The sequence below is a fragment of the Tachyglossus aculeatus genome, chromosome X4 (assembly GCF_015852505.1).
Source record: "Tachyglossus aculeatus isolate mTacAcu1 chromosome X4, mTacAcu1.pri, whole genome shotgun sequence".
Classification (NCBI taxonomy): domain Eukaryota; kingdom Metazoa; phylum Chordata; class Mammalia; order Monotremata; family Tachyglossidae; genus Tachyglossus; species Tachyglossus aculeatus.
Window position 1 is genome coordinate 7,137,274 of NC_052098.1, and position 24,249 is coordinate 7,161,522.

The 24,249-nt window shown below is 46.5% G+C and overlaps 1 protein-coding gene across 3 annotated transcripts in view; it reads left to right on the forward strand.

The window, feature by feature from the left end:
• Nucleotides 1-24,249, forward strand: part of GNAQ (G protein subunit alpha q) — a 342,540-nt gene that overhangs the window by 302,492 nt on the left and 15,799 nt on the right. For all 3 annotated transcript variants that reach the window (XM_038769485.1, XM_038769486.1, XM_038769487.1), the window contains exon 7: nucleotides 18,460-18,613. In XM_038769485.1, coding sequence (XP_038625413.1) covers nucleotides 18,460-18,613 — 154 coding nt within the window. The remainder of the gene's footprint in view (nucleotides 1-18,459; nucleotides 18,614-24,249) is intronic.

Consider the following 24,249-nt stretch of genomic DNA (forward strand, 5'->3'; position numbering starts at 1 on the left):
TTAACTCTTTCACATCATTATTGTACTTTCCCAAGCATTTACTACAATGCTCTGCACACAGTAAGTGCTCAATAAATACCTTTGCTTGATTGGTTGATTGATTAAAGTATTTTTTAGTACACAGACGCAGTCACTGACTAGTCAGTTTGAGGGTGCCTCCAAACAGGTATTTCACCTTGCTTGAAGAGTCAGGATCATACAAGAGAAAAGGCAAAAGTCACTTTTAGTTTTCGACACACTTCAGCCAAGTCACTGGGGTTGCATGTTCAACAATTTCAATTAGCTCAGGAAAAATGGGTAAGAAGTGTGGATTAGGGGAGCCAGCTGAAGCTGGCTTCCTTCAACTCCCTTCAACTAGGCTCACATTTCCATTAATGCTAAGGATAGTCTTCCCCTCCCCAGGAGGGGTAGTTCATCCTGTCATAAACAGGAAGTGAATTAGATTAGAACTCACTTTAGGCCAAGGGATTTGCCTCAAAATTTGGAATGGGGCCCATACTGCCGAGTGTGGGTGAAAATGTGCCAATTGTTTTTGCCTGTCTCCCCCATTAGATGGTAAGCTCCTTGCTGACAGGGACTGTGTGTCTCATTTTTAATCAGGGGAGCCAGTACAGCCTAATGGACAGAGCCCGGGACTGGGAGTCAGAAGACCCGAGTTTGAGCCCCAGCTCTGGCACTGGCCCACTGTGTGACTTGGGGAGGTCACTGAACCTCACTGGGCCTCAATTGCCTCATCTGTAAAAGAGATAAAATAGATCGTGAGCCCCTGTGGGGCAGAGACGGTGCATCTTTGTAACTACCTCAGTGCTTAGCACACAGTAAGCACTAGATAAATGCATCATTATTGCTATTGTATGCTCCCAAGAACCAGTGCAGTGTTCTGCAGACAGCCAGAGAGCTCAATAAGTACTGATGATGATGACAATGGAATTCCAAATAAGAATTTAAACTCTCCTTAACATGAACTCTCCATTTTGACTCTGGCCATAGTCATGATCTGTTTAATTCATGAATTTGCAGGCGATTCAACCCTAAAGCAAACCAAAGGGCAGTCTCACAGCAAGTGCCACCTATGGGCCCCTGACATATGATATTGATCCACTCTCTAATGACTGTGTCTTCTGGACATGGAGCCATGGAGAGGAAGGATAGTTCCTGGGCAGAAATCTAACCTGGGAATCCTTCTCTAATGGCTCCTCAAATGGATTGCTGTCCCACACCAGCAGCAAGCTGTTTCCATGACTTAATTGTGGGAACTGGGCCAACAAGCGTAATTCCTGGTTATGCATTTCTTTTGGATGGGAACACATGCACACACAGTTCTCCTTTTTGGACTCCTGACATATTGCCAAGGGGTCCCATCTGAGCCCGTCATTAGTCAATTTTTTCACGGGTGACTTTAGTTCTCGTTGGCACTCTGGAAGGCCCTAGCACAGTGTGGCAGCACAACCCCCATGAGCCTATTTATTAAACCTTATTTGACGAGGAGAGGGAGGCAGGCCACGGACAGCTAGTGAGAAGTTGGGGGCGGGAAGCTCTGGGGACATCACAGGGCTCTTTGAACTCGAAGGGCAGGCTAGCTAGCCCGTTAACACAAGATAAACGGCCCCTCTGCTGTTCCAGTGAAGGCAGGGGAATAGTGAGAATGGATCGAAAGAGGTTAGAAATATGGGAAGAATCTGTCAAAATGAGATGCAACTTGGAAGAAATACAAATTACACCAGCTGGGGAAAATTCTCTGACACATAAATATTCCGGGGGAGGGAAAGAAGTTATGATGAAAGAGACCGTAGAGTGATAGTTGCCAGCGAGCTAGACCTGAGTTGGCCAGGTGATATGACCATTTCGCAGGCCACTGCTCCTGAGCTGAGGACCATGAGACACCATGTCAGAGAGCAGCAGAGTCCCCTGGACTCTGGCCGGCTATTGAGGCTCTCGGGGTCCAGCCAAGTGGGATACAGGGACATGTGAGACAAATTATTCAGGACACTGGGAAGCAGCGAGACCTCATGGAAAGATCCCGGGCCTGGGAGTCAGAGGATCCGGCTTCTAATCTGGGCTCTGCCGCTTTGTCTGCTGTGTAACCTTGGGCAAGTCACTTCACTTCTCTAGGCCTCAGTTACCTCATCTGTAAAACGGGGATTCAGTACCTGTTCTCCATCCTACTTAGACTGTGAGCCCCATGTGGGACAGGAACTGGGTCAAAACTGATTATCTTGCACCCAGCCCAGTGCTTAGAACAGTGCTTGACATATAGTAAATGCTTAACAAATACCATAAAAAAGAAAAAGAAGAAATAGAGGGGCTGATGGGGGAAATAGTAAACACGTGCCATATTTCTAGCTTGACTGCCCAGGGCTGTCCTGAATAGGAGGAGCGGATTTATCGTGGACGAGAGCTAGAATGGGTTTCCATATCAAAATAAGTGCTCTGCACACAGTAAGAGCTCAATAAATACCATTGATCAGGCATAAATGATTGAGCGAGAGACCCAGATATCCAGCAGTTATTGGCAAAGGCTACAGTGAAAAAACACCTCCCACACCCCAGGGTATGAAGTTTTTTGTACACCTCTGTTTATCACTGGTGTCAAAACTCTTTGGGTATGAAACAGTCTTAAAAAGAGCTAGTTCCTTAGCCAGGCGATTAATCAATTATATTTAGTGAGCCCTTACTGTGTGCAGAGCACTGAACTAAGCGCTTGGGAGAGTACAATATTAACAGAGTTGGTAGAGACCATTAATCAATCAGTTAATAGCTTAATAGTATTTATGAAGTGCTTATTGTGTGCAGAGCACTGTACTAAACACTTAGGAAAGTGTAATACTATTGAGTTGGTAGACAGAATCCCTGCCCACAAGGATCTTGCAATCTAGATGGGGAGGAAGTATGAAAATAAATTACAGATATGGACATAAGTGCTCTGGTGCTGAAGGCTGGGTGAATATCAAGGGCTTAAGGGGCAGGGAAGCAGTGTTTCCAAGTGGACAGAGCACAGGCCAGGGGTCAGAAGGACCTGGGTTCTAATCCTGGTCCCTGCTCATCCCTGCTGTGTGACCTAGGACAAGTCACTTAACTTTTCTGTGCCCCAATTCCCTCATCTGGAAAATGGGGATTAAGACTGTGAGCCTCATGGAGGACAAGGACTGTGTCCAACCTGATTAGCTTGTACCTCCCCAAGGGCTTAGCCCATTGCCTGGCACAGAGTGAGTGCTTAACAGCCCAGTCTAGCCTGCACCCTCCGCTCCCCTGCCGCTCATCTCCTCACCATGCCTCGTTCTCGCCTGTCCCACCGTCGACCCCCGGCCCACGTCATCCCCCTGGCCTGGAATGCCCTCCCTCCCCACATCCGCCAAGTTAGCTCTCTTCCTCCCTTCAAGGCCCTACTGAGAGCTCACCTCCTCCAGGAGGCCTTCCCAGACTGAGCCCCCTCCTTCCTCTCCCCCTCCTCCCCCTCTCCATCCCCTCCACCTTACCTCCTTCCCTTCCCCACAGCACCTGTATATATGTATATATGTTTGTACGTATTTATTACTCTATTTATTTTACTTGTACATATTCTATTTATTTTATTTTGTTAATATGTTTTGTTTGGTTCTCTGTCTCCCCCTTCTAGACTGTGAGCCCACTGTTGGGTAGGGACCATCTCTATATGTTGCCAACTTGTACTTCCCAAGCGGTTAGTACAGTGCTCTGCACACAGTAAGCACTCAATAAATACAATTGAATGAATGAATGAAATACCATTTTAAAAAAAGGTCCAAGTGATGCAGAGGGGAGGGCAGGTAGGGGAGCTGAGGGCTTAGAGTCAGGGAGCTAAAACCCCAGAACGTGTGAAAAGAATCAGTTCTACAGTGGCAGGGGAATAGGTTAAACGATTTGCTCTGTTTTTCCTAATTTCTCTGTGTATTTACCATACGTTTTGCCCAGCAGAAGGTCACAGAGGATCTGGTAGCTGTTTGTTGTAAATTAAGTTTGTTGCCTATTGCAAGATTGCTAGCGCTAAATTCAAAAGGCTCTTGATCTTTGCTTCTCTCTACCTCTCTCCCCATCTGGGCAGTTTGCTTTTCTCACCCACACTTTTCCTCCCCTCCCATCCCCCAGGAGCACGCACACTTTTACCCTGGCTTTAAAGGGGCCCCAACCTCTCAGGCTGTAGATTCATTATCCTGAACATAAATCAGTAGCTCTTCACAGTCACTGACCTGGAGGTGAAAGGCAAATGTGTTCATCTTCTTTGTTTCAGTAAACATCCTGGGTAAGTAGTGTCCATATGTGCCTTTGCAGAGATTTTGAATAACATTTCCACCTTTGAGAGCTGTCCTTTTGCCAAGAGAGTGCTCCACGTTGGATCCCCACCTGTCTCTTGCTGCTGAAGCTTGCTAGGGAGAAGAAGAATTACCAAAGAGGCAACAAGGCCCATTCTGGATGCAGCTGGGTTTGGCGTCCCTGTTACCGTGGCCCCAGTTGGCTGATTTCAGCAGCAAGCTTGGCACAGATTAGGAAGCAGCCTTGCTTCTCTATCTTGTCCAAGCACTCCGTTCATATGTTCCAACCTGTTTGGACAGAGATGGATGGGAGAGGAGCTGGCGAGCAGGGAGGGATTTGGAAAATGAAACTCTCCTTTAGGGTCCTGAGACCCTGGCCAAACCCGAGCAGGTGAGGAGGAAAGAATTTGGGGGAAACGTGCATCAAGTTGGAAGGATCGGTGGAGAATCTGGACACTCTTATCAGCCACGTGTAGATAAAAAATGGCCCCTGGGGCAGAAGCAGTGCACTGAAGGGCCGCGTCCCTGCTTGGAAGGAGAAAAGCAACAATCTCCTTTGAAATTAGACCTGAGATCAAAGTGGGGGGAAGGAGTAGAGCGAGAGAGGAGCTAAAAAGTTGTGTTGTATTCCACCTTTACACCAGCCCTCGTCATCTCCTGCCTCTACTCCTGCAACAGCCTCCTTGGTGGTCTCCCTGCTTCCAATCTCTCCTCTCACCAGCCTGTTCTACCCACAACAGCATGGATCGTTTTCTTTAAATATCAGTTGGATCCATGTCACTCTCCTCACAATCCTACAGAGGCTCCCAATTGTCACTCCTAATCCAATTTATGCTCCCCAAAATTGGGTTCAAGGCTCACCCCGATCTGACTCCCCCAAACCTAGCCGACTTCTCCCATCACACCCAGTGTCTGCCCTCTGCTGAGCAAAATAATAATAATAACTGTGGTATTTGTTAATAATAATAATAATAATAATGATGGCCAGGTAGTGTACTAAGCACCAGGGTAGATATAAACTAATTGGTTTGGACACCGTCCCTGTCCCACATAGGGCTCACAGCCTTAATCCCCATTTTACAGATGAGGTAACTGTGGCACAGAAAAGTTAAATGACTTGCTCAAATTCTCGCAGCAGACAAGCGGTGGAGCCAGGATTAGACCCCAGGGCCTTTTGACCCCCAGGCATGTGCCCTAGCCACTAGGCCATGCTGCTTCCCTAGCAAAAGCTAATCTCCTTTCCTTCCCCAGTGCTCCACTCTCCCACTTCTAAGCCTTCGCTTCCACCCGGAAAGTCCTTGCCACTCTGCTTCATTCCAGGAAGTTGTCAGGAATTTCATGTTCCTTACCTTCCTCCCTCCAGTGAAATGTAAGCCAGGCCGGCTTTAGGTGGTAATCGAGCCAGGCAATCGCCTCAGGGCACCCCGTCAGGGGGCACTGCAGCAGAACAGTTGCCCAGCAGCAGTTGAAAATTCAGAGCATTTGCCTGTTGGAAGTCATAGCCTGGGTTCACAGAGACCCCGGGAGGGAACGCAATGGCTCCGTACTAGGGGGGCAGGCCAGGGGTCCCCCTGGAGCTCTCAAGGTTCAGGGGTTCGAACGGGCTTCTATAGTGATGTCGTACCAAGTGCTGTGTGTGTGTGTGCACACATAACACAATATGATAACATCGTGCAGAATGGGTCTTGGGGTAGCCAGTTTTTCCCTGCATCAGGGCGGCTGTAGATCTGAAGTCAGCCCTGACCGTAAGCTTCCCAAAGGCAGGAACTTATTCATTCATTCATTCAATCGTATTTATTGAGCGCTTACTGTGTGCAGAGCACTGTACTAAGCGCTTGGGAAGTACAAGTTGGCAACATATAGAGATGGTCCCTACCCAACAACGGGCTCACAGTCTAGAAGGGGGAGACAGACAACAAAACAAAACATGTGGATACGAGTCAAGTCGTTAGAACAAATAGAATTAAAGCTAGATGCACATAACAAAATAAATAGAATAGTAAATATGTACAAGTAAAATAAATAGAGTAATAAATCTGTACAAACATAGATACAGGTGCTGTGGGGAGGGGAAGGAGGTAGGGTGGGGTGGATGGGGAGGAGGAGAGGAAAAAGGGGGCTCAGTCTGGGAAGGCCTCCTGGAGGAGGTGAGCTCTCAGTAGGGCTGTGAAGGGAGGAGGAGAGCTAGCTTGGCGGATGTGTGGAGGGAGGGCATTCCAGGCCAGGGGGAGGACGTGGGCCAGGGGTTGACAGCGGGACAGGCGAGACTGAGGTACAGTGAGGAGGTACAGTGAGGAGGTTAGCAGCAGAGGAGCAGAGGGTGTGGGCTGGGCTGTAGAAGGAGAGAAGGGAGGTGAGGTAGGAGGGGGCGAGGTGATGGAGAGCCTTGAAGCCAAGAGTGAGGAGTTTTTACTTGATGCGTAGGTTGACTGGCAGCCACTGGAGATTTTTGAGGAGGGGAGTAACATGCCCAGAGCGTTTCTGCACAAAGATGATCCGGACAGCAGCGTGAAGTATAGACTGAAGTGGTGAGAGACAGGAGGATGGGAGATCAGAGAGGAGGCTGATGCAGTAATCCAGTTGGGATAGGATGAGAGATTGAACCAGCAAGGTAGCGGTTTGGATGGAGAGGAAAGGGCGGATCTTGGTGATGTTATGGAGGTGAGACTGGCAGGTTTTGGTGACGGATTGGATGTGAAGGGTGAACGAGAGAGTGGAGTTGAGGATGATACCAAGGTTGCGGGCTTGTGAGACGGGAAGGATGGTAGTGCTGTCTACAGTGATGAGAAAGGGAGAGGGCAGGGTTTGGGAGGGAAGATAAGGAGTTCAGTCTTGGACATATTGAGTTTTAGATGGCGGGCAGACATCCAGATGGAGAAGGCCTGAAGGGAGGAGAGTGTCTTCTCACTCTCTTGCTATATCCCACCAGTCTGTCCGGTACAGCATGTTGCATAAAGTGCATATGACTACACTTTAGTCCTTTGGAAATCTGCACACAGAAAGCATTCTGAGCATTATTAGACAGCAAATTTATGTCCATTTTTCCTTCCCTTTCTTCTTTCTCTCCCCCAACAACAGGAACTTGGCACAAAATGTGTTTTGAATTATTGTAGTGTTTACATCAGATAGGACACATAATGATGTGATCCTGTGGAGGATACAAAGTCAAACAAATAAGGCTTTATCCTGGATAATCAGGGGGAGAAAAGACATGCAGATGATCAAACTTGCAAATTTTTTTTCATAAGGCTTTTGGAAATGTTTGTCTTTTGGGTGGCTGTTTTATTTACTCAATAGCTATTGGAAAATGAAATACCTTCTTAACAAGGACTGTACCCTGAGTCCTCATCAAGGAGGAAATCAGGCCTGAATGTTTCAAATGTTTTAAGTTTAGTAAGCTGCACATATTTGCAAATGTTGACTAGAATTTGACTTGGCTATGTGTGAGTAAATAGAAAAGCAGTTCAATCAGCCTCTCTCTGTGCAATGATAAGGGCCTCTGAAGAGCTCTGCATAAGTGGACTTTTAATTAGGTATTGCCCAGAAAAACTGAGTGTGAAGTCCACTGGAATGATTAAAATGGAGAGTGATTTTTAAAATGGAGTCTTGTTGAATGGGCCCCAGTATTTCAAAACCCCAATATCCAGACTTCATCATTTTTTTTAAATTTACTGGCCACAGGAGACTGAAACGGTGCCTGTAAAAACTCACCTTCTGTGGGCATTACTCACGGTGTGAAGAGTGCTTGGAATAGCTTGTTGGCAGGCGTCGAAATGAGATGTGTGGGCTGTAGATATTGACTGCCGAGAATCTGCATCAAGCGATAGTGTTGTAAGGAGCTGACAAATGACACCGTCCACGTGTTTTTCCTATTACCGAACAATATTCCTGTTGCAAAGCACTTCCCAGATGCACTCATAAATCCTCTCTCGTTTTCACTTGCTCCGAGTGGCTTTTCCCCAAGTCTCTTGCTGCTACTCATGCTCCATGACAGCCAACTTCAGTTCTGGGATGGATTAGCCAAGCCCTTCACTTCTCCCCAGTGTCTCACTAGACTGATCACCTTTAGATTCTTCACTGCACACCAACTCCTCCCTAGGAGGGAGGGCAGGGCAGGGCAAGGAGGGTGGTTGGCCTACCTTGCAGAGCTACTGTGAGAGCTACTATGGTGTAGTGGATAGAGCACAGGCCCGGGAGTCAGAAGGTCATGGGTTCAAATCCTGGCTCTGCCACTTGTCTGCTGTGTGACCTTGGACAAGTCACTTCACTTCTCTGTGCCTCAGTTACCTCATCTGTAAAATGGGGATCAAGACTGTGAGCCCCACATGGGATAGGGATTGTTTCCAACCCAATTTGCTTGTAATAATAATAATGACAATGGTATTTGGTAAGCTCTTTCTATATGCCAGGCACTGTTCTAAGGGCTGGAGTAGATACAAGGTACTCAGGTTGTCCCACTTGGGCCTCACAGTCTTAATCCCCATTTTACAGATGAGGTAACTGAGGGACAAAGAAGTCAAGTGACATCCAAAACCACACAGTTGACAAGTGGCGGAGCCAGGATTAAAGCCCACGACCTCTGACTCCCAATCCCGGGTTCTTTCCATTCACCCTAGCACTTAGTAGGGGGCCTGGCACATAGTAAGTGCTTAGCAAATGCCATTATTATTACTATTACTTGGAGATTGGTGAAATGCCCCATAGGCTTATGCCAGTAGCTGGTTTGCATTTGGGGGGAAAGCACTGGCCTGGCAGGAGAACATTAGATTGGTGGCTTAACAAAGTGCATTTTACTGAGGCTCAGCTGTGTCCTTTTTAATAAATCCCAATTGTCAATGTGGGTAGCTCAGATCCTGTAAATTGAGACCACCTGGACACCGTGCCATTCTACTCAAAGGGCTGAATTCGATGGTGGCAAGAAGTAATGCAGAAAACATTAGGAAGTTGCAGACACTACCCTGAAATTGCATCCTCTCTTGATGCTGCCTTTGAGAGGGGGGAAGGAGATGCTTTTGGCAGGAGGTGATGTAGAACAATGCCCAAGTTACCAAACAACAGTCTTTCTCAATGACTGGCTTGGTTCCAAACTGTAGAAACATGAATCTTTGGACTCTCCTTAAATCTTTTGATAATTTTGTATGGGAAGGCTTATGCCAAACCTAAATACTGGATTCCCTTCGGAGTGTTTGCCTGTGGTCATTGGAATTCACTTCCCAGCTCTTCTTACTCAGAGTGGACTTTGCAAAATGAGTGGATTGGAGCCAAACTTAGGGTCATGGCAGCCCTGATTTAATAATTCCATCGAGGTATGCAGGATTTCAATTTTATGAAGTGGCTTATTGTTTTTTTGCCTTCTTCATACAATTTGCGCATTGTTATTCATTCTAAATGCAAAAGGCATCATCCACAGGCATGTCGGTTGCATTTAAAAGGGGCAAGGACCCGAGTGTGCTCCTGGGGAAATAGGCATTAGGAGCAAACACATTCCCAGAATAATGACTTTTCTGACTTAATGAAAGGTTTTCCTGGCTCAGGTGATTCTGTGAAAAACAGTTTTCATTTTCTGGCTAGCAGGCAACTGAGGCAGGAATCATGGGTCAATTTTCTCCCCATCTTTCTTCTTACACCCTCTTCATTAGCTCAGGTACTCCTCAGCAAAGTGTCCAAACTCTTGAGGGTCCCCAAAAGGTGTAGATCATCCAGGGATTCGGTGGCAGTTTTTGAAAAGGCGGGAGATAAATATAAACTGTTTGGGAACAAGCACTATTCTGTGGAAGGCAAATGCATTGAAGTGATGAGATGACCTAGGTGTTTTCATACTTAGAATAAAAATAGTGGTGTTCATTAAGCTCCTACTATGTATCAAGCCCAGTACCAAGCTCTGGGTGGGCTCACAGTCTAAGGGGAAGGGAGAACAGGCATTGGATCCCTATTTTACAGATGAGGAAACTGAGGCCCGGAGAAGATAAGCGACTTGCCCAAGGTCACCCAGCAGACAAGTGGCAGAGTCGGGATTAGAACCCAGGTCCTTTGACCCCCAGACCCATACTCTTTCCACTAGACCACACTGCATGTCCTTCAGCTCAAGATGACACTAGAATTGGGAAAATAAGGTGAAGCAAGGAGCTGATGTTGCTATTTGTGTTTTGCTTTTTTTATTATTATTATTATTGCCCTGAGGGGTAAAAATGGTATAAACAAAAACAGGGCTTACCTCAAAGTCAGCTCTAGGCTCCTCCCTCAGTGAGTTCCCAACATGATCTTTCCTGCCTTGAAACTTAGGCTCACTCCCAGACTGACCCATACATCCAAACTGAGGAACCAAACTGAGCTCTTTCTTCATTTTTTGTTGTTTTTTTTTTTTGGGGGGGGGGGGGGGTGGTGGTTGGCCATGGCTGCCAAATTAGGCGGGCCCTGTCTGGAATGAGTCACAGGCAAATTCACGTCTGGGTGGCCCATGGCCCAGTGGCCATTCTGTGACACTAACCAGGAGACTGGACCAGAAGAGCCAGTTGCCCTGTTAAGGTCCCCTCTGAAAATGCCAGGACTTTGAGCAGCAGAGTCAGCAGCTTGTCTGCTGGGCAGCCAAGCATCTGGAGTCCATTTTTAGTTGTCTTTGGCTGCCAGAAAATGGGCTTTTCTTTTAGTGGGGGAAGAAACTTCAGTTTCTTTTCCCACTTTATTTTAAAAAATCCTCCTCCAGGGGTTTCACACTGGCCCAGTGAACAGATATTTCATTTCCTCATCTTAGCCAAAAGGCCCAGTGAAGTGGACAGCAGCAACTTACGTGCTGTTAAGGCTCCCATAGAGTAAGGGCAAGCAATCAGAGATGTGTGGAGATTTTTCCCTCCTGTTCACTATTGCTGCTGTCCACGTTGGCAGCTCTTTCATTTGCTTGGGTGCAAAAAGGTGTTATGTGCAGAATGATTCACTTCCCGCTTTTTCTACTCCCCAGTACACTCCGGTGGCTTTGTCCGCAGAGAACACGATGAGGCTTCTTTTCTACCTGCTTGAAACTAGCTGCTTTTTTTCATTGTTCTTACTACGAACAAAGCCATCTAAGGCACTTGAGTTGGGAATTTTGTGTCTGTATTTATCTTTCAGAATAGAACCTGTAACTTCTGTTTCCTTTTGTAACTTCCTACAGGGCCAAATAGAGTATTCTAACCAGTGTGATCAAGATTGCTGCCACAGGGATTTCCTCAGCTGATTGAGCCTGAGGTGGGAGACGAGGTTCTAGGCCATTGTAAAAGTATGTATTAGGTGCTTACTGTGTGCTAAGCACTGGAGTAGCTGCGTGATAATCGGGTCAAACACAGTCCCGGTCCCACACGGGGCTTACGGTCTAAGAACAGGTATTTTCTTCCCATTTTACCAATGAGAAAATTGAAGCCCAGAGAGATTGAACTGCACCTGTGTCACACAGCAGGAAAGCAGAGGAGTCTGGACTAGAAACCATGCCTTCTGACTCCCAGGCCTGTACTCTCTCCGCTAGTCCACACTCAGGGCCATTCGATCTCTGTTGTGGATAGTGAAATTCCAAAGCAGATGTTTTTCTACACACCTCCCTGCAGCTATATTACCATGGGAGTAAAAATGAGTCCCAGGTTGCTAGGAAAACCAAGGCTGGGAACTTAGTCTTAATAGCTAGAGGATCATTTCACCCAATTTGGTTGTGACCCCTTGCAGCTAACCACAAGCAGCCGCCATCGGTCTTGGAAGGAGTAAAGAGCTCATCTGGGCCTTTGCTTGTACCGAGGCTTGTCACATGGAGACACTTAGACGGCACTCAAGTTAGATGGAGGTAATTCTGGATGCTCCTGAATGACCCACCTGCAAGTGGGAGATTTCTCTTGTCCATTCCCCTGAGTGAAAAGAAAAAAAAATCTCGTGTGTGTGTGTGTGTGTGTGTGTGTGTGTGTGTGTGTACACACACAGCTTTTGGATGCACCACTTCAAACTTTTCTCCTTCACATTCCTTTTCAACCAAACTTTCTGAAGCCAAGGGCAGGTTTGGGGACTGGATGTTGTTTGGGAAGGAGGGGAAGGCCTTTATCACTGTCAGACTTTCTGAAACTTGGCTGGTCCAAGGCAATAAAAATAGTGAGTGCCTATCACCCAACCTCACTTGGAGAACATAGCAGTATATTCTTAGTTATAGGAGTTTCAGGCAGTTTTGATTTGGGCTCGCAGTAAGGCTGTAGGTTTGCATGGGCCTGGGCTTGCTTGAACCTAGATGTTTAAACAGACCCCAGCATCTCACTAGAAATGATCAAGCTCTGTACCTGGGAAGTCGTGTACCATACACATTACAGAATCTGCATCTGGCTATTAGTCAGCCTCCTCAGGGGCCTTCTCACATTTTGGTGAATCTAGAGGGGGGGGGGCCGGGTTCATTTTAATTGCACTTGATAATATGGCCTAGACTGATGTAGAAATAATGCTGCATTGGTCACATGGCACCTCAGTGTTATCTTGACCCAGGTCCCAGTGATTTCACCGAGAATGCCATTCATTCATTTATTCAGTTGTATTTATTGAGCGCTTACTGTGTGCAGAGCACTGTACTAAGCACTTGGGAAGTACAAGTCGGCAACATATAGAGATGGTCCCTACCCAACAGCGGGCTCACAGTCTAGAAGGGGAAGACAAACAACAAAACATATAGACAGGTGTCAGAATCGTCAGAACAAATAGAATTAAAGCTATATGCAGAAATGCCAGATTAGCAAATCGAGAACGAGCAGATCGTAGGCATACGGATTGGGGGATGTAGTTATAACAGTGAAGACTGTTGGGAAATTCTGCTCATGTTGGAAGTAATTAAGGTCCTGAACTCTTCCAGAGCATCAGACCCTGACTTCTTCTCCGGCACTGGCGGGGAAAGCACACAGGCGATTCCACTTGACCTGGCTCCGCTAGCCAAGAGAGTGATGGACCATCCATGGAAAGCACTGATTCACAGTGGAAAGACAGAACCAGCCTCCCCTCTTCCTCCCAGTTCTACCCAAGACAAAATTGAATTTCCTAGCCCATGCAGTTCAGTGCAAGGACAGCTCTTTGGTGGCCTAGGGCAACAGCAGTGAGGTAGGAGGAGTAGCCACACCAGTGCTTGGCACATAGTAAGTGCTTAACGAATACCCTAATTATTATTATTATTTCTTACTCCTGACTGTCCTGCCAAGGGAGCACAGACCCATGAGATCTGTAGGGCCAGGAGCAGAGCTGGTTGGGGTGGGGTGGGAGGGGTGGAGAGGAGGAGAGAGGGAGTACAAGTACATAACATGGAGAGAATATGGAGAGAATACCTGCTGCTTTTTTTTTCTTAATCACCACCAAAAATTTCTTTCTTTCTTGGCAAGGACTTAAGCTCCACTTTAGCAACTTAAATGTATTTTCAATGTAAAACACAGCGTAACACCATACTGAATCTTTCCACTTGGTGACTGTGGACTCCCCAGCAGTAAAAGCTTGTAGTTTATGGGGCTTTAATAGTCAGGTGTGTGCACCCAGCAAGAACACTTGGTTTTATAAAGTGCCTTTCCTACTTCAGGTATATAACAATTATATAGCCTACTCTGTAGTATTTTATTCCAATGAAAGAATGATTTGCCTCTTAATTCAAGGAAATTAATATGATTCTACTGGAGTAGTGAAATGTTCGTTTCGACACAGTTCCCATTTAACCTGTGGGCATTTTCCCATTAAAGGAGCTGTATGTAAAACTGTAGACACAGAGTTAATAAGCCTGAAGGGTTGTGCATAAGACTCGCTGTAAGCACGAATGCTGACTTAACCATGTGTGCCTTTTTGACTTCATCTTGCTTGGCACAATTTACAGAAAGAAAACAAGAACATGTTCGGTGTCTAATAATCGTGTTTGCTGAGCCTAGTTTCCTGGAGGTTTCTTGGAATGAGGATCAGAAGGCTATGCAAACGGGCATATTTTGTCTGTGTAGCCCTGTGCGGTGAACATTAGGAAGAAGGAACTGTGCATTAGAGAGGCAGACAGCAAGCTGAGAATATTAGAAGCAAGTACTCAGCTTTACATTGAGCACCCCGAACTACCAGACTTTTTCCGTATTTGCTTTGGTCATCATCCATTTTATAAATTTTACATAGGTGTCAGTATCTTTTTCACATCTGGTCCAGTGACCACGATCAGCACAAAAGCCCAAGCTGTAAAGTTGTTGCTAAGGCTGAGAAAATGAATGCTTTTGGAGGAAAAATATGGGAAAAGGAGAGTTCTAAACTGTGATGGTAGAGAACTTCAAAAACAAGAATCCTTTGTTTTACTCCCCACCTCACCACACTAAGGGTGACCATTCTGAAGCCCAAACTTTGGACGCTTAAAAGAGTATATTTAGTGCTGCTTTTGGTCACCCAGACTGACTTTTGCCTATGATTTCTGAAGGCAGGAGGTAGCAAGCTAAACTGGAGGCTTTCTGCTCTCTAGCAGTTGCTGTTCACAGACTGGCAAGTGGTAAATGAAGGGCATTGAGTGTAATATAATCTGGATTTACTTTGTACTTCCCTTGAGGAAAATATACCCATGACACCCATGCCCATCACCCCCGCCAGCTCTTCCGTACATTCAACTCCCTTCTCAGGCCCCCGGTTCCTCCCCCTCCTCCTTCCCTCACCCCCAACGATCTGGCCTCCTACTTCATTAACAAAATTAAATCCATCAGGTCCGACCTCCCCAAAGTCTCTTCCCCCCTTTCTCCAACCCCCCGGCTCTCAACACTCTCTGCTACTCTCCCATCCTTCCCAGCGGTATCCTCAGAGGAACTCTCCTCCCTCCTCTCAAGTGCTACTCCGGCCACCTGTGCTTCTGACCCCATTCCCTCTCATCTTATGAAATCTCTCGCTCCATCCCTTCTCCCCTCCTTAACTTCCATCTTCAACCGCTCACTCTCCACTGGTTCCTTCCCCTCTGCCTTCAAACATGCCCATGTCTCTCCCATCCTAAAAAAACCCTCTCTTGACCCCACCTCACCTTCTAGTTATCGTCCCATATCCCTCCTACCATTCCTTTCCAAACTCCTTGAACGAGTTGTCTACACGCGCTGCCTAGAATTCCTCAACAACAACTCTCTCCTCGACCCCCTCCAGTCTGGCTTCCGTCCCCTTCATTCCACGGAAACTGCGCTCTCAAAGGTCACCAATGACCTCCTGCTTGCCAAATCCAACGGCTCATACTCTGTCCTAATCCTCCTCGACCTCTCAGCTGCCTTTGACACTGTGGACCACCCCCTTCTCCTCCACACGTTATCTGACCTTGGCTTCACAGACTCCGTCCTCTCCTGGTTCTCCTCTTATCTCTCCGGTCGTTCTTTCTCAGTCTCTTTTGCAGGCTCCTCCTCCCCCTCCCATCCTCTTACTGTGGGGGTTCCCCAAGGTTCAGTGCTTGGTCCCCTTCTGTTCTCAATCTACACGCACTCCCTTGGTGACCTCATTCGCTCCCACGGCTTCAACTATCATCTCTACGCTGATGACACCCAGATCTACATCTCTGCCCCTGCTCTCTCCCCCTCCCTCCAGGCTCGCATCTCCTCCTGCCTTCAGGACATCTCCATCTGGATGTCCGCCCGCCACCTAAAGCTCAACATGTCGAAGACTGAGCTCCTTGTCTTCCCTCCCAAACCTTGTCCTCTCCCTGACTTTCCCATCTCTGTTGACGGCACTACCATCCTTCCCGTCTCACAAGCCCGCAACCTTGGTGTCATCCTCGACTCCGCTCTCTCATTCACCCCTCACATCCAAGCCGTCACCAAAACCTGCCGGTCTCAGCTCCGCAACATTGCCAAGATCCGCCCTTTCCTCTCCATCCAAACCGCTACCCTGCTAATTCAAGCTCTCATCCTATCCCATCTGGACTACTGCACTAGCCTTCTCTCTGATCTCCCATCCTCGTGTCTCTCTCCACTTCAATCCATACTTCATGCTGCTGCCCGGATTATCTTTGTCCAGAAACGCTCTGGACATATTACTCCCCTCCTCAAAAACCTCCAATGGCTACCGATCAATCTGCGCATCAGGCAGAAACTCCTCACCCTGGGCTTCAAGGCTGTCCATCACCTCGCCCCCTCCTACCTCACCTCCCTTCTCTCCTTCTACTGCCCAGCCCGCACCCTCCGCTCCTCCACCACTAATCTCCTCACTGTACCTCGCTCTCGCCTGTCCCGCCATCGACCCCCGGCCCACGTCATCCCCCGGGCCTGGAATGCCCTCCCTCTGCCCATCCGCCAAGCTAGCTCTCTTCCTCCCTTCAAGGCCCTGCTGAGAGCTCACCTCCTCCAGGAGGCCTTCCCAGACTGAGCCCCTTCTTTCCTCTCCCCCTCGTCCCCCTCTCCATCCCCCCGTCTTACCTCCTTCCCTTCCCCACAGCACCTGTATATATGTATATATGGTTGTACATATTTATTACTCTATTTATTTATTTTACTTGTACATTTCTATCCTACTTATTTTATTTTGTTGGTATGTTTGGTTCTGTTCTCTGTCTCCCCCTTTTAGACTGTGAGCCCACTGTTGGGTAGGGACTGTCTCTGTGTGATGCCAATTTGTACTTCCCAAGCGCTTAGTACAGTGCTCTGCACATAGTAAGCGCTCAATAAATACGATTGATTGATTGATTGATTGATATACATTTCCAAGGAAATTAAGCTGTTCCTGTGTTTTCATTGGTTAATTCTCTGCAATCTCACATTTCTCCTGCCAGTGGGACCTCTCTGTACTTTGGATGTCCTGCCGTCACCTCAAACTCCATATTTCCAAGACAACTCCTCATCTTTCCCCCTCTCCTCCCAACCCCTCCTTCCCACAAATCCTTTCCTCCACCTAGCTTTCCCTTCACGGTTGGCAACACCACCATCTTCCCCATCTCTCAAGTTCACAACCTTGACATTATCCTTGACCAACTTCTACCTTTTTTTTAACCCCCATATTCAGTCTGTCACGAAGTTCTATCATTTCTTCCTCCACAACATTGCGAAGATCCGTCCCTTCCTCTCCATCTGAACAGCCGCCAAGCTGGCTTGGACACTCGTATTATCCTGTTTAACTATTGCATCAGCCTTCTTGCTGACCTCCCTGGCTCCAGCCTCTCCCCTCTCCAGTCCACACTTCACTCTACTGCCCGGATCATTTTTCTAAAATGTCTTTTCTTCACACACCTCCCCACTTCTCATAAACCACCAATGACTGGTTGCCCATTCTTCTCCGCAACAAGCAGAAATTCCTGACTGTTGGCTTTTTCAGCATTCAGTCAGCTCCCTCCCTCCCTGCTGCTTAACCACTCTCTTCTCCCAGTACACCTCAGCTCACGCTCTTCATTACTTAGCTGATTTACCTACTCATTGTGATTTGTTCCTGTCTCCTACCACCAACCTCTAGCTCATACCCTTCTCCCTACCTGGAACTCCCTCCCCCTTCAAATGCAATAGACCCCAGCTCTTTCCATCTTCAAAGCCCTTCTGAAATTAGTTTCTCCATGAGACTTTCCCCATTTAATCTCCCATCGCCCACTTTATATCTCCCAGCTGCCACTTTAGCCCTTCCCACCTCCACAGCCCACCCCCCTCCACCGCCCCAACCCTCCCATAGCACCTATGTACACAACGTATATGCTCTATTTCTTTGCACTCTTCCCTGCCATTGATTTTATTGTCTGTCTCCCCTGCTGGATTGTAAATTCCTTGAGGGCAGGGAACATGTCTACTATTCTCATTGCATTCTCTCAGGCACTTAGTACAGTGCTTGGCCCACAGTAGGCACTCAATAAATATGATTGATTAGGTTTGAATGTAGTGTATCAAAGTGAGGTTGTCCAGCATTCAGTCCTCAAGTAAGATGCAACACTTTTTGGTTTGTGCAGATTAGTTTTTCAGTGGCAGACGTTGGTGCCAATGGGCCAACTATTGATCTAAATTTCGGGGCCAGGCCATTTTGTATTGCAACCTTAGAGCTCCTTTGTGGTGCCATTTTTTTGATGATTTCTTTCTACATGTAAGCCTCTGAGTTTGGATAACAGAAAAAGTGTACACATTCACTAGCAAATACATTCTGATTGAAGCTATAAAAGTTTTTGGCTAAATAAACGGGGTACAGAGGATAGAATGGTTGGTCTTAAAAATCAGAGTTAACAGATTTGACAATCATCTAACTGACTCTTTAAATTTCATTCCAGAATCGAATGGAGGAAAGCAAAGCGCTGTTTAGGACAATTATCACATATCCCTGGTTCCAGAACTCTTCAGTGATTCTGTTCTTAAACAAGAAGGATCTTCTAGAGGAGAAAATTATGTACTCCCATCTAGTTGATTATTTCCCAGAATACGATGGTAAGTTACTCCACATTTCAGAGGCAACCCTCTAATTTAAAGAGACCTTTTCCAATACGGTGATGATACGAGAGAGAGTTTCCCAGGTATTCCAGTACCATGTGGTGAATGCTATCATTGCCTCTGGAAACTTGTTTTATAATGGATTGATTAGCAATGATTATTTTCCCTCTTGTGGTAATTGCATGCCTACTAATAATGTTAGAAAACCTATAGTTCTAATGAAACTGAAAGGTCTAGAAAAAACACATTAAAATTTTTTTTAAAATCACCTGGGGAATAAAGGGGAGAAAAGTACTCAAATAGGAAATATAATTTGATGAATGTCCTTATAGCTCTTCAATGACACTTTGTCATTGCAATTTCCAGAAATTCAGTCATTTTCAGCTAGCCGTATTTATTGAGCTCTTTATTGAGTGCAGAGAACTAATGGGCACAATGGGGAGTTACATAGGAAGAAGAAAGCATGGTCCCTGTCCTAAAGGAGCTTACAATATAACGAGTGCCATCAAACTTCCATATCCTTCCAATTCCTTGGCCTAGGAAAAGGGGGCTTCTGGGGAAGCGGGGTTCCCCTATCCTTAGCTTCCTGACTCACGTGGCGTAGAGCGTGCAGTTGTCTCGGTGTTTCCACTGGTCTTGTCAATGCTTTCTCACCAGGGAGGGGAATGGGGAATTGAGGGGCGGTATGGGGATACAAAAGGTGCAAGAAGCTGTCTTCGGACCCAGATCCTGAACTAGGCAGCACCAGGGCAGCAAGTAAGGTAAATCATCTCCGTCCTTTTCTCTTCAACCTCCGTGTCATTCCATTGGCTTGGCCTAGAAAAAGGAGGGCTTCAGGGGAAGTTTGTTTCCCTTGCCCTTAGCCTCCTGGCTGACATGGAAAAGAGGGTGAAATTCTGATGAACAACTGGAAAACACGCTGGTTGCAGCCGTGATCCAAACAGTGGTACCTCAGCGCCTGTGTCACAGTGCGGCAGAAGGACCTTAAGGATGTATGGATCACAGCAGCCAAGCGTGGAACAGAGTGTGCCGAATGGACCATCATCTGAAACGCCCCAGCCTCACCCTGACCCTACCTCTGTTGCATCAAACAGCGGCTTCCGAACCCCCAAGCCAGCTTATGGAGAATGAAGACATATGAAGGAGGTTTCCGATGTTACTACAGCCCTGTTGGAACAAGGAATCCCAACCACGGTCTCTGCCCTAGGTAGTAAATGCATACTTCTCCACCTTGCTGTCTACTAGGTAGCTGTGAAGACATTGGACGTCATTGAGCCAAGTCGCCAAAATTGATTTGATGCAAATGACTCCGAAAAACAATCTCTACTTTCAGGAAAGCAAGTAGTACACCAACAACTCCTTGTGGCACTCTTGATTAGGACAGATGTGGGGTTTGGGTCATGACACGCAAACCACCACCCAACCAGGAACTTCTCCACATTATTCAAGTGCATAGTTCAGTGCTCTGCACAAATTAAGTGCTCAATAAATACCACTGAAGATGCCTGAGGTAGTCACCTCAGCAGTCAGAGCCATGAAAATGGGCAGAATTCCTGGATCCAATGGCAAACCCACTAAAATCTACCAGCGTGGAAGGACACCATTACATACCAGAAGATCTCAAAGACCCATCCATTATCACCGTCTACAAGAAGAAAGGTGAAAGATCAGATGACAGCAAGTCTCGAGGCACCTCGTTACCCTCAATTGCCTGAAAGATCCTAGGCAGGGAGTCCTTCTGAACTGGTTACTGAAGACTATTATGAACCAAATGGTCCTGGAATCGCACTATGGCTTCAAGATCACAACAAGGCACAACAGATCAGGCCATTGCAGCTTGTTAGCCACAGATGTGTGTGCAGGGAGCGGCACCAGCCCCTAGATGAAGTTTTCATAGATCTCACAAAAGCCTTGGACACTATCAGTAGATCAAAGTTCTGGAAATGTATTAGTAAATTGGATTCCCCTGAGATCTTCATTAGGATTCTAAGACGCCTTCATGATGACCATGTCTGGCTAAGTCAGATCTGGGGTGGCCTGTCTGATCTATTCCTCGTCTCCAGTGGGGTGATGCAGGGCTGCATAGTAGAATCAATTTATTCTATGCAGCTTTGCTGGAAGATGTGGCAAGGGACCTAAACGAAAGCATTAAAATGTGCTTCCACTTCTCCCAAAGAGTTTTCCGGTTCAACAGGCTGTGAGCATCATCCAAAGTCCTAGAGGTAGTCAGTCAATCAAGTATTGCTGTGCTGTTGGCTGCAGCCCAGAGGCATACACTCGAGAAGTTATGCGGCTGATTCTAGACCACTTTACTGAATCGAGGCACTAGGACTGACAGTAAGTCTGAAGAAACTGAAGTAGTCTGTCATCCTGCACCAGGGAAATCCAAGGAAATTTATTGGCAACGTGGAGCTAGGCCCCACTCAAAGTGTTCTTTTACCAAGGCAGCACACTGGCCAAGGGTGCAAGCATAGGAAATCAAATCTTTGAGAAACTGTCACTGGCAGCAGTGTGGTATTAGGCTTCAGACTAAACTGAAGGTCTACAAAACTGTAGGTGCTGTCCAAACTTCTCGAAGGCTGTGAGACCTGGACTCCACACAAGTGTCACATGCGAATCCATGAGCAGTTCCATTCGCATCCCTCAGAGGCCATACACAACATCAAGGATCACAAGAGATCAACAGTCTTGGCATCAGTCTCCTAGCACTGAACCTGTGCTTACCTCAGCACATTTCACTGGATAGACTTGAAAGGAGAATGGACAATAATAAGATACCCAAAGCAGCTACTAGGTGGTGTGCTGAAATGGGACAACAGAAAAACAAGGAGGACAGAGGAATTGTTTGAAGAATGCAGTAAAACAAAGTCTCAAATGATACTCTTTCTCAGCTAAAAACTGGGAGACAACTGCAGCAGACAGATCAGCATGGCACACTGCAATCAAGAAAAGAATAGCTCATTTTGAGCAGGAGTATCAAGAAGACTGTGAGACAAAGGTAAAAGTGAAACAGCGCAAACGTGACAACCTGGCATAGTACAATCTGTGCATGCACAGTGCGAGCAGGATGGTCAGTTCCATGTTGGTTTTTTTCAGCCACATACATACCCATAGGCAAATTTTACTGTCAGTGGTTTCTTTGAGGAAGATGGACAAGTATATAAACATTTAAATTAGTGCATTCCTTCCCCTGAAGGAATTGTTATTCCAAACTGGGCCACAGTGACATAAAAAGATATGCTGACATATGCAATTGTACCAATGTAATGGCAAGAGCCCAAGCTACAAATAAATATTTCCATTATGTTCTTAACTTCTGATCTTTTATGAACTTGAGTTGTGTATCGACTTGTACTTCTTACAAGCTTACACCAAACTTAATTATTCTTTAAAAGTAATATTAAAGATAGTTTACTGTAATATATATTCTTTGAATGGAATAGTAAAGTAAAGTTAGTTTCATGCGTGTGACATATCAAGGCATATGAACATAAGTAAACTAAAGTTCTGGAGCTAGTGATGGACATTAGTATCTGGATGTGTGTATTGTAGAAATACAAGATTTCAAGAGATGGGTAAATTTAGACAGAGAAATCAAATTCCTGGGGTACTATGAGACAGCCTTTGGAGTTTACTCCAAAAGCGTTTAGTACTTTCTGACTCTTAGTGTGCTTTACTATTCCTCTAAAAGCAAATCCTTTTCCAGCCACATCAGGTTTTCTCTTTTAGTGTTTATCTACCGCTTGAATCGAATGGGATCAGAAGTGGCAGAAAGCGTCTCTGTACAGGAAGCCATTCATTCATTCTGGAAGGAAAGAACTGCAGAAGGCAGTTAAGTTGCTTGTGAAGTCTGACCTCTATGGGGACCTGAGTCTCTAGAGTGGGTGGAGTTTCAAAATGCCCAAGTGACCAAATAATGGTGGCCAAACTCCCTTGCCATAAATTCCATGACACATCCTGATATTACAGAGCAAACATCAGTAGTGTCATTCTAAGGGGACAGTAGCTCAGCTTTCCTAATGACTTTCCAAATACATCTCTTTAACTAAGTTGTCATTGCTGTCAATGAGCCCTTTTCTGCCCTTGCTGGGGTGCATATCATATCTTGTACATATCTATTCTATTTATTTTATTTTGTTAGTATGTTTGGTTTTGTTCTCTGTCTCCCCCGTTTAGACTGTGAGCCCACTGTTGGGTAGGGACTGTCTCTATATGTTGCCAGCTTGTACTTCCCAAGCGCTTAGTACAGTGCTCTGCACACAGTAAGCGCTCAATAAATACGATTGACTGATTGATTGATAGCAGAGAGGAAGGGGAGGGGTGCAAATTGGCAGCAGGTTGATGTAGGGGGAACATCAGAAACCCCCTCAGCCTTTAGCCTGGGGGCTGTGCTTGTTTTCCAAGGTAAAATGGCATTTTGAGGTGGGGCCAGAGAAACTACTGCACAGTGTTGGCTCTGCTTTTGTCAGTTCGGTAGCTACCCATACGTACCCACGTAGGTTTCCGAGGTGGCCCCAACCTCTTGGCAGAGGGGGTGATCCAGAAGGGCCTCAAGTTGAAGGAGGGGGCGCTCAGGGGGACCAACTGTGTTTGCAGAAGCAATTCACCCTCCAGCTGTGCTCACAAGAAATTCAACGGAAGCACATGTAGGCCAAGGTGGCTGGTGGGGAAGGAGCTTAGCTATGTCTCCTGAACCAGTAACCTGGAGAATTGGGTTGAAAAAGCTATAGTTAGTTGTGGTAGTTAGGGTATTTATTAAGTATTTACCAAATGCCAAGCAGGGTGCTAAATACTGGGCTAAATGTGCAATCGTTAACTCAGACACTGCCTCTGTCCCCCAAAGCGTTCACTATCTCTACATTGGGAAAGACAGACACAGAACAATAAGGCGGAATTACAGACAGTAGTAAATTACAAATTCAGCAGTGGAATTCAACAATGCTAAATGCAATGCAGTAAAGATTGCTAAAACAATACCCCCTAAAGCCTGGAATAGGCAACAATCCTTGGTTGCAAAGTGCCATAGCTGTCTCCATGTTCGAAACCTTACAAGCTTCACTTACGGTACTGGAGGGAGCAAAGAGGCTGCTCTGGGCCAAACGGACGCTGGAGCTTCAGTGGCATGGCAACTCTGACCACCCCCTTCTCCTGGAAACATTATCCAACCTCGGCTTCACTGACACTCTCCACTCCTGGTTCTCCTCCTATCTCTCTGGCCACTCATTTGCAGTCTCTTTCACGACCTCCTCCTCTGCCTCCCACCCCCTAACTCTGGGTGCCCTTTAGGGTTCAGTTCTGGGTCCCCTGCTATTCTCCATCTACACCCACTCCCTTGGAGAATTTATTCATTCACATGGCTTCAATTACCACCTTTAGGTGGATGATTCCCAAATCCTCATCTCCAGCTCTGATCTCTCTCCCTTTGTGCCATCTTTCATTTCCTCCTGCCTTCGAGACATCTCTACTTGGATGTCCTGTCATCACCTCGACTTTAACATGTCTAAAACAGAACTCCTTATCTTCCCATCCAAACCCTGTCCCCCCAACATTGACTTTCCTGTCACCATAGAGAGCACCACCATCCTTCTTATCTCGCCAATCCATAACCTTGGTGTTATCCTTGATTCCTCTCT